Source organism: Macaca nemestrina, chromosome 14 (assembly GCF_043159975.1).
Source record: "Macaca nemestrina isolate mMacNem1 chromosome 14, mMacNem.hap1, whole genome shotgun sequence".
NCBI lineage: Eukaryota > Metazoa > Chordata > Mammalia > Primates > Cercopithecidae > Macaca > Macaca nemestrina.
This window is the reverse complement of record NC_092138.1, coordinates 18412297-18430994: the sequence shown is the minus strand read 5'-3', so window position 1 is coordinate 18430994 and position 18698 is coordinate 18412297. Positions and strand designations below refer to the sequence as shown.

Genomic DNA, 18698 nt, shown 5'->3' with positions numbered 1-18698 from the left:
GTTTGTGTCCTCTTTTATTTTGTTGAGCAATGGTTTGTAGTTCTCCTTGAGGAGGTTCTTCACATCCCTTGTAAGTTGGAGTCCTATGTATTTTATTCTCTTTGTAGTAATTGTGAATAGGAATTCACTCATGATTTGGCTGTCTGTCTATTATTGGTGTATACGAATGCTTGTGATTTTTGCACACCGATTTTGTTTCCTGAGACTTTGCTGAAGTTGCTTATTAGCTTAAGGAAATTTTGGGCTGAGACGATGGGGTTTTCTAAATATACAATCCTATCATCTGCAAACAGAGACAATTTGACTTCCTCTTTTCCTAATTGAATACCCTTCATTTCTTTCTCTTGCCTGATTGCCCTGGCCAGAACTTCCAACACTATATTGAATAGGAGTTAATAGCTAAGATTAGTTTTATGTGTTACATGTTATTAACACTTTTGTAAAATTGATTTTTGATAAGGTAAAAATGGAGTTGTCAGTTTAGAGCAATAGTACTTGAACATTTTTCCTTACGTTTAGTCTGGATTTTAAGTTAGAAAGAATTTCTCATTAGTCCTCTGACTTTTTAATCTAGGGTCAGGCAAGATCAGTTTCAGAAGTTGTACAGTTTCTTTAGAAAATTTGGAACAAATCAAGATATTTTCTGATTGAAATTTTAAAGAATTGCAGTCTTTGTTCTCTAGTGGTGAAGTGAAGTGATAGGGTTGCAAGATTTATTTGTGTTTATTCCAAAAAGCATTTCAGTCAGGGTAAGTAGGACTTATTTGTCACCTTTATAAAAATGTTGATATAAAAGTGGATGAATGTATGTTCTTGATAAACATTTAATAAAATAAACAGTTTCATCTTTTAAAAAGTTTGGCAAGAAACTGCTGTGTTGAAAACTAATGGTAAAATGTTTTTCTTCAGGAATGTTTCCCAAAACTGTAATTGCTTTAAGTTAGCTGCTGAAATGGTTTCCTATTAACACTTTGTTATTCTGTTTTATTTCAACAATACATACGTAGTAATGTTGTTCCTATTTTGATGAGAGACAAACGCATGAAACAATTTTTAAAATCAACAATTGCTTTTGATATATCCCTTTGATTAGTAAAATAAAGCTATTGGTACTTTCACCCAAGTTTATTATGTTTTTAAAATAAGATTTGTGTCTCTTTAAGGAAATCATATAGGCTGAAAATGATCCAAATAAAAATCAGATTATTGTATCAGATCTATTTCAGGGAATGTAGTTAAATTCAAGTATAGGGTCAACTAAGTTTTTGTCTCTTAAATGATTAGTAAAATTTGTTACGTGATAAGGGAAATATGTATTTGGTATTGTGTGCTTTAGTATTTGTTACTTTTTAACCTAGTGATTGAGTTACAGCTTTCTTTTCAATGTATGACATCACTTTCCCATGGTGTAAGATAGTTGATACATTTTCCAGTGATTCTTGAGTGTTGGAGTATGAAGAAATAAAATATAAAATATTCTTTTCTGTATTTCCCTGTTTTGTTACTACCTGGTCATGCTCCTAGGCCACTTGTCCATCAGTACTGTAGAGTTAGCCTGTTGACATTCACATGTCAGGTGTTGAGTGCATAGCCAAGGGATTTTCATAGAATGCCTTTTTTGTCATTACGTTTTTCTGAGATATTTTACCCAAACCAAGGTTTTCTTTAGCAGGGATGGTGATCACTTTTATTTTATTGATTTTTTTTTTTGTTGGAGAATCGTGTAAAGGTGGGAAATTTTGAGAGAGAGGAAATAGAATGGTAGTGAGTTGAGGGCAGGAAAATACATCTGCAACCTTTATTGGTTTTTAAGTGAATATCTTGATAGGGAAGGTATAATGGAATTGTCAAAAATTGTTAATGTGTTTGACAAAGTGTGACTGCCTGTACGATCTTTTTGTTAACATTTTGACATGAACAATTGTCCTTTTATTGGTGCTATTAATGCTATTTTGGAATATCATGGGCATCTAAAGGCAATAGTTGAGCAGTGTCCATAAAGCATCAAATACCATTATAATATCTAGTAACCCTAACAGCAATATTTCAGAATCCCTGCCTGTTTAAATGGGCTATCTGTGAATGTACTGGCTCAGGGATGCATGACCCCCATCACCTATAAATTTGATTGGAAGCTAACAGTACTGGTGTAGCCTGATGGATAGCAGATTAGAGCCCTGATTAACCATGTGATTCAAATACTGGGAATATATTGTCTAAGCAAGATTCATCAGATGCAATCAGAATTTCAAATGGTCAGATGAAATTCAAATGTGTGTTGTGGTTTTTCCTCCCCTATTGCTTTTCCTCCTAGGTTGCCTTTTTTCCCTTCTTTCCCCAAAGCTGAAAAATACTTCTTTGATGAATCTGCTCCTTACCCTAAAGCTGTCTGTCTGTTATTCATCAGAAAGCAGGTCGCAGTTCAGTGAGCAGAAGAAAAGATTTTAATAGAAGCTGTGCCAAGGGCTGTAATGCATCATTTTAGGGCCCTAATTACATTACAATGACAAATATCAATGGTGACAACAGCAATAACCTACATCCTTTAATGGCTGTGCTGGAAAAGGAGTTTGGGCCCCACGCCATTATATTAGACTCAGTTTCAAAACATAGGCCATTAGAAGTGTGTGTCCACAGTGTTATTGGCTGATCGCTGAAGCCCAGTGGAAAGGCCTGTAAATAAATGATGCCTCCCTAAAGCTGGGTCCTATGGGACAAAAGAGGCAAAATTAGATGACCATGGGAGCAGCAGTGTTTCCGAGGCAACTTTAGCTTTCAAAGTGAAGAATGACCTGCTTAATTTTATGAAATCACACACATATCCCACCCCCCAACTGCCAATTAGCCTGACCATGAAAATCCATTGGCATGACAACTTAAAGAAATTAAGAAGTCTTTTAAACAAAAGGAGACCTTTAACAAAAGTCTGGAAGGTTTCTACCCTCCCGTTTCTGTTGTGTGTGTGTTAACCTACGTGATTAGTAAAAAGACTCGTCTCCTTTTTACATTTATTTTTAAGAAAATGTAGAATTAAAAAAAAAAAAACGTTGCTCAGACTTAATACAGCCTAGGTCCAAAATTTTATTTCACCAGATGAATAAGTTTCCTTAGAGTAGTTTTTATTGTCTAGATTATGTAGGCAAACTAAAGAACTCAGTTTTCTTATGTGCCCACACATTTTTCAGCCCTCCTAGCAAGGGACTATTTTATTTATGTAAACAACATAATGAAGAAAATATGCTTGGCAGATGGTTCTAAGCATTAGAATCATCAGTTTGGTCTGCCCCAAAGTGTCTCATTATCTTTTATTCTCTCCCCCTCCACCTCTCCCTGCAAAAAGCTTAACAACCAAATGCCTTTGAGACGCAGTACTTTCAGCCTGGTGAATGCTACTTTATTTTCTTAGCTCACCCTGGAATTTCACCCCATAACCACTGTGGTATGTTCGTCCAGGTGGAGAGTGGTTTGGTGATTCCCATTGCAGCTCTTCATGGTAGCTTAAGCATGCTTAAAGGATGGCTAAATGCTCCATGGGGCCAGTGCAGTAAATTAAATCAGGTCAGCACAGTTGGGTCCTTATTCACTGCCGCTTATTGGTGCTGGGTTTTTGTCCATCTTGTTAGGAATGCAGGCTGGAATGGAAAGCTTAGGTTTGAAACTTCATGGTGAATTTGTGTTTTCTTTTGGCAGGCAAAGTTTTTAAGGTGCTGGCATTTAAAAGATTGCATAGCTACACAGTTAGAAGGGTTGCTGATGAAAGAAGGAAGCCTAGATTGCACAAGTAGAGTGTCACTGTCATTCTGGTAATGACTTGGCAAGAAAAGGCATTTTGGGCCTCTCATAAAATGAGGAACTGACGCTGGATGGAATTTAAGAATGTCTTAGGGATAGTAATTGCTTTACATTTTCTGTCTTTCAATTCTTCTTAGCTGTCTTTCCTCCATTCCATCATTAAAATATAAACTATTTTGTATGTATGTGTATTAAAAAAACTATGTATTTATACATCACAGAATATACAAAGCACCATCTGAAAATACAAATTAAGATAAACATTGGTAAAGCTGTGGGTAACTTTTTAAAGAAAACAGGTAGTGGTTTTTTTTTGTTTTGTTTTTTTGTTTTTCTTAACTTACAGTAGCATCTTATTGGTTTAAAATGTCTGTACTTCTAAAAATTATTAGAAAATAGACTGTTCTCTGACATTGTTGGGACTTTTGCATATCCACAGGGAAAAAAAAAAAAAAGTTCCCAAGGATAGTTTCCAGATACATACAGATTGCTTTCTGCTAAGTGTAATAAGATTTTAGCGTATCTCAACCTCTGTACACTGAAAACCCTGGTAGGACACATTTGGAAATTTTTATGGTTGAAGAAAACATTTCATTCTCCAAGAATTTATAAGAATCTGAATTAACCAACTTTTTTGGGTTGGTTGGGTGCTGCTGTTTCAGAAGTTCAGGGTCTTGAGTTTAAAATCACAGCACCAGTGTTTTTAAAGCAAAGGCCACAAGTATAGAAATCCAATGAGTTGCTAATTGAAGGAGTTGAGATGTAGGAAAGAATGGATCTTTACTTATCTAAATTCTTAAGAGTTAGAAGACTGCAGGTTTTATGAAAAATGTTAGTATGAGCAAGGGTCCTGGTGAAGGCTGTTGAAAACTGATTTCCAGTCATGGAAATTAAATTCCATTTTATATTGCCCTGATGCTTGAAGGTTAACTTGTTAAGATGAATGCTGGTTAATAAATTGTGCTGTTAATGTGGCACTGTTGTCATTGCTTCCTTTTAATGGGCTTGCTGATGAGATGGTTTTCCTCTTCCTTAGGAAATATGCCAGCCAAATTATAAAGTATGTTTTAATATCATCCTGTTAATATTTCGGGAATCTGTAACCAGCTGACTGTTCTCTTTATTGCTTTCCTTTCCCTTATTTTTTGCAGGCAGAGATTGTCAAGAGGCTGAATGCTATCTGTGCACAAGTCATTCCTTTCCTGTCCCAAGAGGTAAGGTAGTTGATTTTAGGCACTGGACTAGAAGTTGCCATTTTAGTGGTTTTGCAGAAAAGGGATTGTAGAACTGACTCTCTGGCCTTGCCAGTCTCTTCGTGTTTGTATTTTATTTTCATTTCTAAGAAACAGTGTTCTCACTCCAACTTGTATACCTTAATAACTTTCTGTGGAATATGATTTAAATGTGTTTATGTAATGGAATATTTTCTAGTTGGGCTAAGCAAAATTCAGTCATTAAAATATTTTGCTATTTTTGTAGTGTTGCTCAGAATTATGCTTGTTTGTCATAATGGTACCTAATAGGGTAGACTGAAAAATTACCAGGAAAACAGGAGCTTACTCTGTACTATTGTCATTGGGCATTAAGAATTGGCAGAAGACATATCAAATGGAAAGACTTTATGTAATAAACAAACTAATGAAGCTTTTGGCTAGCTACTTTTAAACATTTACTTCTTGTTACCTGATTAAGTCTTTATATTATTGTGCTTTTGGGAAAAGATCTGCAAGATGAACTCAATGAACTCGTTTCTCTGAGTGCTACTTTTCTCAAAATTAGGCTTTGGTGATGGTAGGCTTAGCACATTGCTAAGGCCCGGCATGCGGCTCACTAGTTCTCTTGCTCTCCTCCGGGGAAGTGCATGCTGTCAGCAAACAGGCACAGGTTGAAATAAAGTGATGCATTTCTAGTGCTTGTTGGCTTCCTTGTGGCTTTTTTTTTTTCTCTCCCTGCTTGCTTTTGGTAGTTATAAAAGTTGAAGTGAGAATACTGGAAAAAGATAATTTTTTGCTTCTGGATTACTGAATGCCTTCATTTGCTCAGGTAAGATCCACTTTAAGAAGGAAGGAGCTAATGAAATAGCTGCATGTCTTTAGCCGCAATACGCAATACTTTGTGCCTTGGGCTGAGAAGGCACAGAGGCACTGTTCTTCCTGCCTTTCAGCTGTTCTGTAAGTGTTGGGTCACTGCTTTTCAGGAGAGAGGTTCATTCACCTGCCTGCCAGCGGGGCTGTGCCGATGTTGTGTGGCCAGTATTTGAGCACGTGTATTACAGATATGCAGGTTGCTATATATGATTTTTTTCCTTGGTCTGAACTGGGTTAGACTTGAGTAACTGTGGGTACCCTTCATAGGTATATACTGGGGAGGGGCACTGCTATTCACAAGTCTTGTTGACACTCTGAATTCACATGCTCTTTTGGGTCTTGATAAACAAAGGATATGTTGTCTTTTCTCCTCCTTTAGCTGTAACCACAAAACCTACCACCAGTCATATCCCCATTGGCCTGTTTTTACTTAAGATTTGCTTATGACTAGATTAGATGGCTTAGTGAATGAGAGTCAAGGGGTGCATTTGCATTTCTTTTGGAAGCCTGACTGCTCCCTGCCTGATCCAGACTAGTGTGTATTTTTTACTTCAAGCAACTCTGCTTTATGGGGATGGAGAATGGAAAGAATGTGTGACCCACAGAGCTGTAACCAGGCTAGGATGTCATGTTCTAAGGTGACAGGGAAAAGTTGGAATTATCGCTGGGGTGGTATTAGACTTTGGGCCTCTGTAGGCACAGACCCCTGAGTATGATCACTGGTACGGCTTTGGTCTCATCACATTTCTGCAGGATCTGTGGGTTGTGTTCAGAAGTGGAAGGTTGTCTTAGGGATGTCGATGAAGCTGATTTGACAATGAGTTGTTTTCCCACATGAATTATGTTGTTTGTGTGAGCAGGCCCAGTGGGAACAGAATGTATAATGGTAGTGGTGCTGAGCAAGACTGGACTGAAATTAATTGTCTTAGGGAGTTATACCTGTAGATGAAAGCCATGGGGAGATACTACAACTCATTTGCTCTAGTCTGGGAAGAAAAGTGTCATACTTAACTGTTGTCATACCCTGAACTGTTTATTTCCCAAATACTTTGACATTTCTTGGTTGAAATCCTTGACTCATGATAATGATTTATGCCGAGATTGTCCAACCCCAGGGCCTGTGGGCCACGTGTGGCCCAGGATAGCTTTGAATGTGGCCCAACACAAATTTGTAAACTTTCTTAAAACATTATGAGATTTTTCTTTGCAATTTTTTTTAAGCTCATCAGTTATCGTTGGTGTACTTTATGTGTAGCCCACATAAAATGGGATGTGTGTGTGATTTCTTCTTCCAGTGGGGCCCAGGGAATCCAAAAGATTGGACACCCTTGATCTATGCCATGATTTTCTAAATGCCAGTTCTGTGTATATATTTTCTTTTGCTTACTTTAGATTTAATTTGCTCATCTTTTTCTAGTTTCCTAAGGTATGTCTATATCTTTTATTGTGTGAGCACAAACATGTTTGTTTCCTTCAAATCAGGGCATCTCTGATGTTTTTTTATCTGAACATCGTCCACCTTGTTTCTTCTTCTGTGCATTCTGTGAGCATTGGACTCTTTGCTTCTGCCCTGAAGCCAGATGGACCATAATCTGGAGGGAGGGGAGGAGCAGGTTATTAGAGGAAGATGAATTCTATTTCTTGTCTCTTCAGAGGCATGGAAAATCACTCTTGCATGGCTGTGAGCATCACTCTGTGCCAGGACTGAAGGCTCTTAATCTGATCTTTTAACACCGGCTCTCTGTGTGACAGTCTCGCTGCCAAAACGGCAGCTGCTGCATTAGACTTTATTTTAAAATGTTTTTATTTAAAAATTAAATGATCATATTTAGAAAACAGCAAAACAATTCCTGAAGAGTAGTGCACAAGCTAACCAAACAGTGGCTGGAGCAATTGTGAACATCTGAAGTCAGGCTTTTTGGACTTTGATGGGAACAAGGGGTATATTTACATACTGTTAGATGAAGTTTCTTTTTAATTTAGCCCCCATGTGTTGATTAATATACCTGCTTAATATTGCTTGCGTCTGGTTTACCACATTTTTTTAAACTTAAAAAAATTATATAGTACTGAATGATAACTATGAAATAAATTTAGCTTTAACTTCAAGACTTTTCCTTTTTAGAAATGAGTTGTATAATTGTAGTTCAGAAGTATTTGAAGTGTGTCTGTGTATAAAAATCACAGAAAAATATTTTCCTATTAGAGTTTACAAAGACATTTAAAAATATTAGAGCCAACATATTCTTTAATGATGTGCTGTTGCACTCACGTACAGCTGCTTCCAGAGGTACAAGCATTTGACAAAGATACTGCCAGCTCCTGTCAGGAAAAGGGAGTACCCATCACTTGGAGTTCATAGAACGTCACAAGATTCTCAGTATCAGAATTTAGAAAAACCTTGTGAACCCTCGTCTGTCCCATGCTGCTCTTTTCTCTCACTTCACTTTTCAGCTTTTAGGAATGGATAAGCCTCAACTTTCTTCTTCAAAAAGCAATCTCAAGGTGGTAAATGGGAAGCTCTTTCCTTTCCCTATTTCGGTCTCATTTGCAGGGGAAGAACTATAAATATCAACTCTGAGTTGGCAGTTCCATAAACAAGAGATGCCAGGATGATGACAGTTGGATCTGGGTCCTGGCCTCCCTATTACAAATCGTGTGGTTTACTCCAACCGGGCTAAGCTGGGTGACCTTTAGCAAGTGATTTGCCTCTCTAAGCCTCAGTTTCCTCATCTGTATGATGAAGTTAATCATAGCGTGAAACACATCCAGTGTCTGTGAAGATTACTTGGGATTATACCCGGGTAGCTTAGCACATAGTAATCACCTACTGCCATTGACTAGTAGTATTAACTACAGTAGCAGCAGTGGAGCTCTGTTTTCTCTTGGGAGGACCTAGAACCAACTCTCCTCCCTTTTCTAATCATTGCATTTGGGAAGAATGTGAATTGATTATCTTCCTCTCTAATGCCCTTATAGAAGAAAAAATGAAAATTAAAAGTGAATCCAGGGCCCTGAACTAGCCAAAAATCTGTGTTTTTGTTTGTTTCCATTGGCAATTTTGAGATATAGCTTATAGATCGTTAGGCCTCAGTGGGTCCTTAGTAAAACTGAGGATTGCCAATAAATATTGTATTGCTTCCAGTGTCCCAGTAACAGCTCCTCCTCCACCCCCCAATTCCAGGAACATATCTAAGAGAGTCTAAGGTGGACTGAAAACTCTGCATCACTGTTACACCCTGGCAGTAAGGGACAGCATTTCTGCTAATTTAGAATTGGGCTAGGTCTCCCTCTGCACTAGCTTTGCATTGCAAAGTTGATCTCTCTAAGCTTTAGTATTCCTATAGAATAAGGAGAGTCAGCCCACCTTTACAATGTGTATTGTATGTATCAAAATGTAACAGATTTGGCATAGGGAATGCCCTTTCCCCACCCACTCTTTTCCTATTTTACTTCCAGGGAAATAGATTCTATTTCAGGTTATTTTGGGTCCTTAGACATTTGGAAAGGAATGACTTAGTAAAAACTGGGAAGAGTTCAAGGTAATATTTCAAAACAAGCTGGTTGGCAGTCTTCCTGTGGAGTTAGCTAGGCCTTGCAGTTCCAGTAGCTGCTTCCAACAATGGACATTTAGCTCCAACAGATTGTCTTTCAGGAGGAAGGGAATATTTTATTTTTTTAGTAAACCAGTAGGTATTTGTCTTAACGTATTAGATTAAGCAGGAAATACCGTGCACTTAGTTGAGGACCTGTTGGAGGATAGTTGTGTTTTCTGCACTGTAAGGATCCCTATAAGGATCACTTTTAGGCTAGTGTATGTTTCACAGTGATCCACAAGGTGTTCTTAAGATCTTTGAGAACCTCAAACCCTTGAAAAGCATTAGGTCAGTAGGTGAAAAGTTTATTATGTTATAGTTGAAAATCATTCTCCAGGGTACAGTTGTATTTTTCAGAAACTTGTTGCTTCAGTAACAAGGAGCACATTCATTGGAAGAGCCATGTTAGGCAAGAGGCAATGTGATAAAAGCTGGAGGTCAGCCAGACCCAGGACTAAATCTTGGCTCAGCCACTTGCTTTCTTTACAATGTTGAGCAAAATACTTAGCTTTTCTGGGCTGCAGTTTGCTTCTCAGTGTAATGGGATACCTGTACTGTAGGATTGTTATATGAGGATTCGTGATAGTGTGAAAGGACCTCACTGAATGTTTGGCTGCTTTAACAGAGATTAAAGGAACAGTGGTTTTTTCAAGAAAAAAAAAAAAGCTTCTTTCTCTCTCAGGTAATAGTGACAGTTGGCAGCGAAGCCATCTGCAGCTAATTTGGTGACTCCACGATATTGTGAATTTGGTTCCTTTTATATTGGCGTTCATCATCCTAGCACCATTGTGTCTTGCCCTAGCCTCAGCCAGTAGGAAAGAGAAAGGAATGGGCAAGTTATATCCTTTTAAGGTTGCCCTCTTTACAGTGGCCAGCACTTAGTTACCTGCCCACAGATAGTTGTAAGGGAGATACGGAAATGTAGTCTTAGCTGAGTGACCATTATGCCCCCCTAAAACTTATACCAGTGTAAGAGAAGGGATATTGGGGGACAACTGTCACTTGCTTCCAGACATAATACTATGCACAAAATAAAAATTATGGCTATTATTATTGTTACTGCTAATGGTTTATCTTTACATAATAAACTCTAGCTTTGACTATGTAATTAGCACATCTCATGTTTTTCAGTTATATAAGATATAAAATAATGCGTAGTTCTTGTTATAGAAGTTTCTTACCATTCAAATGTTGGAGAAGAGTCACACATCATACATTCATACATTCACAGGGGATGGAAAAGAACCTACATGAACGGTATGGCCTCTGTGGGCTGTCTGTATTTGAGTTTCTTGTGACCAGTGGCTTCCTTATTCTCATTTATTAAACTTGTAGTCGTTGTTACCTTTAGAGAAATGGCATTCATTTTTAACCTTGTTATTAGCAGACTTGTTTCTATCATTGGGTGCCAAGGAGGATGGACATTTTCCTCCTTCTCCACTCCTGTAATTCTATGACTGTTTTTTCGGTGGTGGTGGTGGTTTTTTGAGTTGAAACAAAAGCCAAGCTGCTTAGAGGCTGGTGGTGGAGCCCTGCAGCCCAGTCCTCACAGAGACGATGAGGAGCACACCGGGGGCTGCGCTTGCCCGTGGACAGAGTTGTTTTTCCCTTGCATCAGTTATTGTAAGAAAATATTGGTTTAACAAATGAAACAAAGAAGACATTATTCTTTTTACAATATTTAACAATAGTTCTCTGATCGTTAGACTATTTAGAATATAAAAGGGAAATTAGGACCTAAAAATGGAAACCTTCCATTTTTATGCTTATGTTTACCTAGGGAAAAGGGAACTTCCATACCAACCTGAATGCTCTCTGGTGCGAGTTTAATTTTAACTTAAAACTTGGTTTGTATCGCCCTGTTAGTTTTTCTAACACATAGTACCAACTAGCATTTGGGCACTCTCCATTGCATTTATATGGCAGAAAATAATAGTCAGTTACATAATAGTGATAGTATGAGTTTGAATTACGAGTCCAATAGGCTGGAAAAGCTAGTCATATCAAACGATACATAAACTCCTGTTTTGGACATGCCATAAATTTGGTCCATGTAATTTGATGGAAAACAAACCCCTTCTACTACATTATGATATATGGGTATATCTCAGATGCTGTTTACTTGGGCACCTGGGTTAATATGGTACTGAATTACTTGGAGCCACATTTTGCATGTATAGAATAATTGTGAAATGAAAGTTGAAAAATGTGATCAGTCACTTTCATATTGTGCCTTTGGGAGGAAATGAAGAAAATGCAGTGGTTATATGCACTGGTGGCAGTGTTATCGCCTTACAATTGTGCCAGGTTAACTTGTCTTAGTGCTTGTTAACTTTGTAAGGAATCAATGACTTGTGATAACGGGTTTGGTATAGGAGAGCATGGTTAACATTGCAGAGATCCCCTGGCAAGCATGCAGTGCCAGCCCTAAGACCATCTTTAGAGAGTGCTCGCGTAAGTGCCAGCAGCCTGCACAGGGTACATCTGCTTCCCGGTCGGAGCCATTTTGTCCGTCTTGGTGATATGTTGTGACAGTGCCGTATATCGGAAGAATGTCCTAAAATGAATAATAGACACGGATTGGGGCTTCTGGGGATTTGGTCCAGTTTTCTGACTTTCACATTAGGTTGTGGGCATGGGTAACTTTTCATTTAAAATACGTATATTTTCTCATGATACCGAATGGGTCATCAGAGAGCGTAATTCTGTCCCACGTTCCGTGGTTGGCTGATTGGCTTGCTGTACCTGACCATGTGTTTTGGTGACAAGTGGCTGCTTGGTGAGATTCATCTAGTGGCGTCATGGCCTGTTTGACCTCAGGAAGTGAAAGATGATTCTCGGGAGGTAGAACTAACTTTCCTGTGGTTTAAATGTGGGGTTTTATCCAAAGGCAGCTATGACAACCTTTATTTGTATGTCTCAACAAATTAATGAGTGTTTGGGAACTGACTCATTTATTTGACTTTTAGTTAAGTAGTGATTAGATTATTATTAGTGGAGCTAAGTTTGAAGGTACCTTGAGTAGAGCTGCATTGTGCAATACAGTAGTAGCTATGAAAAGCTGAATAAAATTAAAAGTTCAGTTTCTTGGTTACTCTAGCTACATCTCAAGTGCCCAGTATTCTCCCATATGTGGCTAGTGGCTGTCATATTATTAGCACAGATACAGAACATTTCCAACATTGCCCAAAGTTCTGTTGGACAGCAGTGAATTTGTAGAGCTTACCTATCTGTGAAGAATGCCTTGTCCCCATGTAAGTGAGAGTGGAGAAGGCAAGGCCAGGTAGGCAGTCAGTAGTGTGCTCCTGAGAGTTTTAATCCCATGTTCCACAACTAAAATTGTTTGGGAAGCCAGGTATACATATTTACCCTCTCTAAGCTTTGTGGTGCTGAGATTACCTGCAGTTTACCAACCTCCAGGTATGTGCCAAATTAAAGCTGTGTTCGTGTATGTGTATGTATGTGTTTAAGGAATATCTAAAGTAATACTTAATTTCTTGTGTGACTGTGTTAGGCTGTTCTTGCATTGCTATAAAGAAATATCTGAGACTGGGTAATTTATAAAGAAAAGGCTTTATTGGCTCATGGTTCTGTAGGCTGCACAAGCATGGCACCAACGTTACTTGGCTTTTGGGGAAGACTCAGGGAGCTTTTTTTACTCATGGTGGAAGGCGAAGTGGGAGCAGGCATATCACATGGTGAAAGCAGAAAAGAAGGGAGAGAGAGATTGAGAGGGGAGGTGTCACACTTTTTAAGGACTAGATTTTGTGAGAACTCACTCTATTGTGAAGACAACATCAGGCCATGAGAGATTCACCCCCATGACCCAGACATCTCCCACCAGGCCCCACCTCCAGCATTGGGAATTACAATTCAATGTGAGATTTGAACTGGGACAAATATGCAAACTGTATCAAATTAACATTTCTTTGAATACTGTATAGGAAAGGCTGATTTGGGGAGATTGGGTTAAATTTAAAGTTGATTTGTACCAGTAAATTTAATAGAGTTGCTGAAAAAGGCTTTTAGTGGGATTTTTTAGCCTGACTTAGCAGACATGGAATGACACTTTCACTTGAATTTGATCTGCTTGGCCATGCCTGGAGTATTGTGTTCTAGACACATTGTGCACTACAAGGAGACTAGCCAGAAGGATGGACGTGTGGGCTAGAGCCCATGACACAGAGAAATTGTTGAGTGGCCTGAGGATGGTTAACCTGGAAGAGATAAAATTGAGAACATGCATTATGCCATTTTCATATACTTTGAGTGTCAGTCAATGGAGGAGAATTTAGAGGCAAAACTGGGTCCAGTGGGAAAGAATTTATGACAGGGTAGATTTCAACTTAGTATTAGGGCTCATTATCCCAAAATGGAAAAAGCTTGTCCATGAGGTAGTGAATTCCCTTTCACAGGAGGTGCTCAAGGAGAAACTGGTTAGGGTGTGACAGAGGAGATTCATTCAGTGGATCAGTGGCCTTTGGGTTGTGGTTGGTACTGTAGTTCCACCATCCCAATCCGCTTGGCCCAGACAGCGTTTAGAAATCTGCATGCTTTTGGAGATAGGGAGAGTCTTTTGTGGGTTGGTTGGTTGATTGTTAATAGTGCCTGCGGTACTGTGGTATCTGGGTCTCATGATCTCTAAAGGCCTTTTGCAGTTCTGAATTTCTATGAGTGGCTTCTTAAGTACATGTGGCTAATGGCTCCTATTAGCCGAAAGGGCATTTGATCCAAGTTCGGGCCTAAGTATCTTTCACTCTAGAATATTGCAGCCCTCTAACTGTTCACCCTTCAACCTGGTTTACCTCTCTGCCATCCACCTTCTTTACTTTTCCCAGATCCATCTTACTCAAATGCAGAACTGACAGCACACAGCTGCTTAAAACTTTTTAATAACATCTCATTTCCTACCAGGATAAAGTCCAACTTTTTTGCATGTCATGCAAAGCCCTTTTTGGCCTCCTTCTGTCTTGCTAGAATTTATTTCCCACTAATACCTGGTTCTTTAAAGCATTCCGGTGCTACACTCACGTCTTCATCCATTTGTCTTTATTTTTCTTTGTGTGCACACCCTTTCTACTTTAAAGTGTTCTTGCTTATGTCTTGTCATACCCAGGAAGGCCCTACGAAATTCTACTCCGCTTGTCTGCAGCTGCATCCCCTCCCTGCTCTACCTCTTGCAGCCACACAGACATTCTTGCTCTTCCTCTAAGGCCCCTACCCAGTTCTCTTCCCTCTGCCTGGAATTCTTTTCTCCTCATTCTTCATCTGCAGAATTCCTGCAAATCCTTCAGGTCTCAGTTGTCAGGTCAGCTTCCTAAGGGAATCTTCCCCTAGCGCCAAGATTAGTTTAAGATATTTCCCTGATAAATGATTGCATAGCATCCTGTAATTTTCTTATGGAAGTTATCCTCCAGTTGTAATTATAGAGCCTTTTGAGCATTAATTCACTGACTGTTTTCCTTGATAGAGTTTAAATTCTATGAGATCAAAGACTGGTTCTTGTTCCTTACTCTAACCACAGTGTCTCCCTACCACAGTGTTTGGTGCATAGTAGGTGTTTAATAAATATTAGAATGAATGGATGAAAAAAACACAAAGGCTTCCCAGATGCCCTGGGAAGTGTGCTGGGCATTTCCTCCTAAAACTTCTCTCTGTGTTTTGTCCTGTATTCCTCTAAGACGTGCTCTGTATATGAGTTCTTCGTGTGAGAAGCAGGGCCATTGGTCTTACTTTCACCTCGCCACATGTTGGAGACTTTAATTAATGTTCATTATGAGAATCCTAGCTCATTTTATTTCATTTTGTATCTATCTCTACCCTTATACTCCTTTACTACCCCAGTCAATACGGGGAGTATTTTTTTTAATGTTTTTTAAAAATTTTAACTTATAAAAGTTTGAAGCATACTTTAAAAGTAGAGGGAGAATATACTGAACCTACAGGTACCCATACTAAACATCGACAATAATCAACATTTTGTCTTTTTGTTTCATTTATTCCTTAGGGGAGTTCTTTTGTTTTTGTTTTATGTTTTTTTAAAATTCTAAGGTGTGCTGTAACTTTTTGTTACTGTTTTTTATTAGAAGTACTGCATCTGTTGCTGTACATTGGCATGACAGGTGTTCTCATCATAATACCCTCTGAGAAATATGCATTAAACAGCTACTATAGACATACTACTGGTTTGTTAAGGTCTGTTTTTTAGCAGACTTTGTTGGACTTATGAGCTTGTATTATTTTAGTTTCTTATAGAAAAAAATATTAATACTTTTTCTGAACAAATGCCAAAAATAATTTTATGATGATGGAAGTAAGGCAAGTGATTTAATGTACAGAATTTCATTTTACTGGCCCATTCCCCTGCAACCATGTTTGTATTACTTAAGTCACTGTTTTTTTTTTTTTAATTATTTTTACTGAGGTATAATTTACACACCATGAAATTCACTAATTTTAAGTGTATGGTTCAATACTTCTCAGTAACTTTAGAGTCGTATAACCATCACCACAATCTAAGGGTTTTGTTTTTAGAATTTTTTTTTTAAATTGTAAATTACAGTATTTTAAAGAATAAATAATTGGGCATTTGTTTTGTCTCTTCACAATCCCAGTTAGAGGCCCCCTCTCTTACCCTTGGCTCATTAATACGTTCTTAGTGGCATTTCATTTGGTGGCACTGGTGGCACGTTCAAACAGGACACTTGTATCTGAGTGAGCAGCCGGCGCAGTAAGCATGACAACACTGTTGCTCTCTGCAGATTGGCTGGACCTGCCGCTCTGGTGCTAGCGCTGGCTTGGTGGCAGAGGGAACAAGCAGGAAGTAGAAGAGGAAATGAGATGTGGGTGGAGTGGGAAGAGAGGACAGATTGGGGAGGGAAGGGAAAATGGAAGACAAGGCAGACATAATGGGAAAGCCCTCATAGTTCTAAGAAGATGTGAAAAACTTGCTATATTTTCTGAGTGAGAGCTTATTTGTTAAAACCCGAAAATGGAAAAAAAAAAATGCCTCCTGGGACAGTTTACAGGAGTACTTTGGGCTTCCTTGCGTGTTCATTTTTCTCTTTTGTATGTAATCTTTTGCCCCTTCTTCCTGTTTGAGTTTTAATTTTCTCACCTTCCCTGGTGGGTGCTTCCTCAGGCTGTAGTGTAATGTTACATGGTGTGGCTGAGTGAGCTAATATATGGGTGTTTCTGGTGCTTTCAGAGCACATAGGGGAGGAGGCATTGTTTGCCTTAGGGAGCTTCTATTCAAAAGGTCCTTAAACAGTGAATGATTCACGGGTTGTAAGCAGAAATAGGGAAGTAGAATTCTGAGCTGCAGGTAAAGTTCAGATACTGTATCAGCCCATGGCCATTGCTGTCAAAAGGAGAAGCTGAATCATGACTTCCATTGTCATTTTAGCTTTATAGCAGGAGTTTCTTTAGGCTGTCAGAGTTATGGCTCACTGGTGTGTGTTTCCGGTTTTCTCAAGAAATGCACTTGATTTTAATGCCAGTGCAGAAAGATATCCCCTGCTGCCTAGGGCATCTTTGCCCATTTTAGCAATTGGAATCTAGTTCATGAAGCAAGTGTTGAACAGTCTTCATGGTAGAATGGCACTAAGTAGATGTATTTTCCATATCTCTGTCTCATGGAAACTATTCTTTGAATACTTGCAGATAATATTTCATTAGTAACAGGGAGAAATAGCACAGTAAGAGCTTTAAAACTTTTGTTGAATGAATGAATGTGTGAGTAGAATGAATGATACCTGTGTTGGATGTGACTAAGTGTGGTCCTTTGTTTTAGTTCTGAAGTTTTAAGTTTCTTTTAAATCTTTTAAATCTTCAAAGATTTAAAAGAAATACCTGAAGTTCTTAAACTTGAGCTCTACGTTTTTGATCTCTTTTAAATATGCAGCCCTTCATGATAGGAGTTAAAACACAAACACTTTGCACATTTCCAGAAGAAACATGTATGTTGCATTCTGTATGTCCTTCCGGTGTCTATGCTAACCAATATCATTGTTGAGTATAGGAAAGTAAAAGGTGGAAAATCCCATGAACATTTCTATCCTACTTTTTGTTTGTTTGTTTTCCAAGTACTGCCATTCTTCACCACCGAGAGAATCACATTGTCTTAAATGTGAACATGAGCTCTGTGTTTGGCACATAGTAAGTGCTCAGTATACATACATGGCCAGATTGGCTTTAGGGGAACCTGAAATGACAGTTGCTGGCCATTTTATTGACTGTGCCCTTCTGTTCCTTCTAATATTTTCAAAATCCCTGAAGATTTTTACTTGCTTCAGAGAAAGAAATACTTTCCTTCCATGTTGGCAAATTTTATAAGGAGTAAAGGAATGGAATGGACATATCTATAGACAGACTTCGGGATTGCTTCTTAAGCTCCTGCTTTGAAACTGGAACGCCTACAATTAAAAAAAATTAAAAAGTATATAGTTTAATAATCAGAGTCTATTAAAAGCCTAAGATTCAATGGTCTATTATTTGACATTTTTCTTTCCATTAGTCATAGACACAAAATATGCATTTCTATTAGAAAACCAAGAGTGAAAACATCACATTGTAGATAATTAATTTAAAGTGGTTTCCTTTTCCACCTGGCCTCCCCATTCCCCTCACACAGCTCAGAGGTGAAAATAATGGTCACCCTAGTTAATCTCAGTAACTGTATATTTGAGGGTTTTGGAAGGGGGACCAGGTGGTTCATGGAGAATTCCACATTGAACTGATAGCTCTTTGTGTGTATTAAGCAGTGTGGTAGTTGAGCTCGTACTCACCTCAAATAAGTGAAGAAAGTTAGCTAAATTTTTCAACTGAGATTAACCAAAATAAGACTCTTCAGGCATACAGAGGAGTACTTGTTTCACAGCGCAGTTCCTTTGGTTCTTCATTCACTAAACCAAGTTGAAAGAAACCCAGTAAGACTGATTTTAAACCAAAATTGACTGTAGATACTAGAGTGGTCAAATGTTTTAATGGGAAATAATATTTATATAATATTTGGAGGAGGTAATTCTTGTAAGCACTTTTGTGTCTAGATATATATGAGTGCCTCCGTACAGAGATTTCTGTGCTACTTTTTCTGTTACAAAAATTACTAAACTCAGTTCTTACTTATTCTCACTGGAACTGAATCGTGGATGGAGGGATTTTCCTGCACTGTCCATCCTAGTTTTTCGAAGAAAAAAAAGTATCGTACACTTTTGTGGGCTTT

The 18698-nt window shown here is 38.4% G+C and overlaps 1 protein-coding gene across 19 annotated transcripts in view; it reads left to right on the top strand.

The window, feature by feature from the left end:
- LOC105498726 (TLE family member 4, transcriptional corepressor) overlaps window positions 1-18698 on the top strand; it is a 155371-nt gene that overhangs the window by 36243 nt on the left and 100430 nt on the right. For 14 of the 19 annotated variants that reach the window (XM_011771014.2, XM_011771013.2, XM_011771009.2 and 11 more), the window contains one exon: window positions 4944-5006. The exons of the other annotated variants lie outside the window; for them this stretch is intronic. In XM_011771014.2, the coding sequence (XP_011769316.1) occupies window positions 4944-5006 (63 nt within the window). The remainder of the gene's footprint in view (window positions 1-4943; window positions 5007-18698) is intronic. 19 annotated transcript variants of the gene reach the window in all.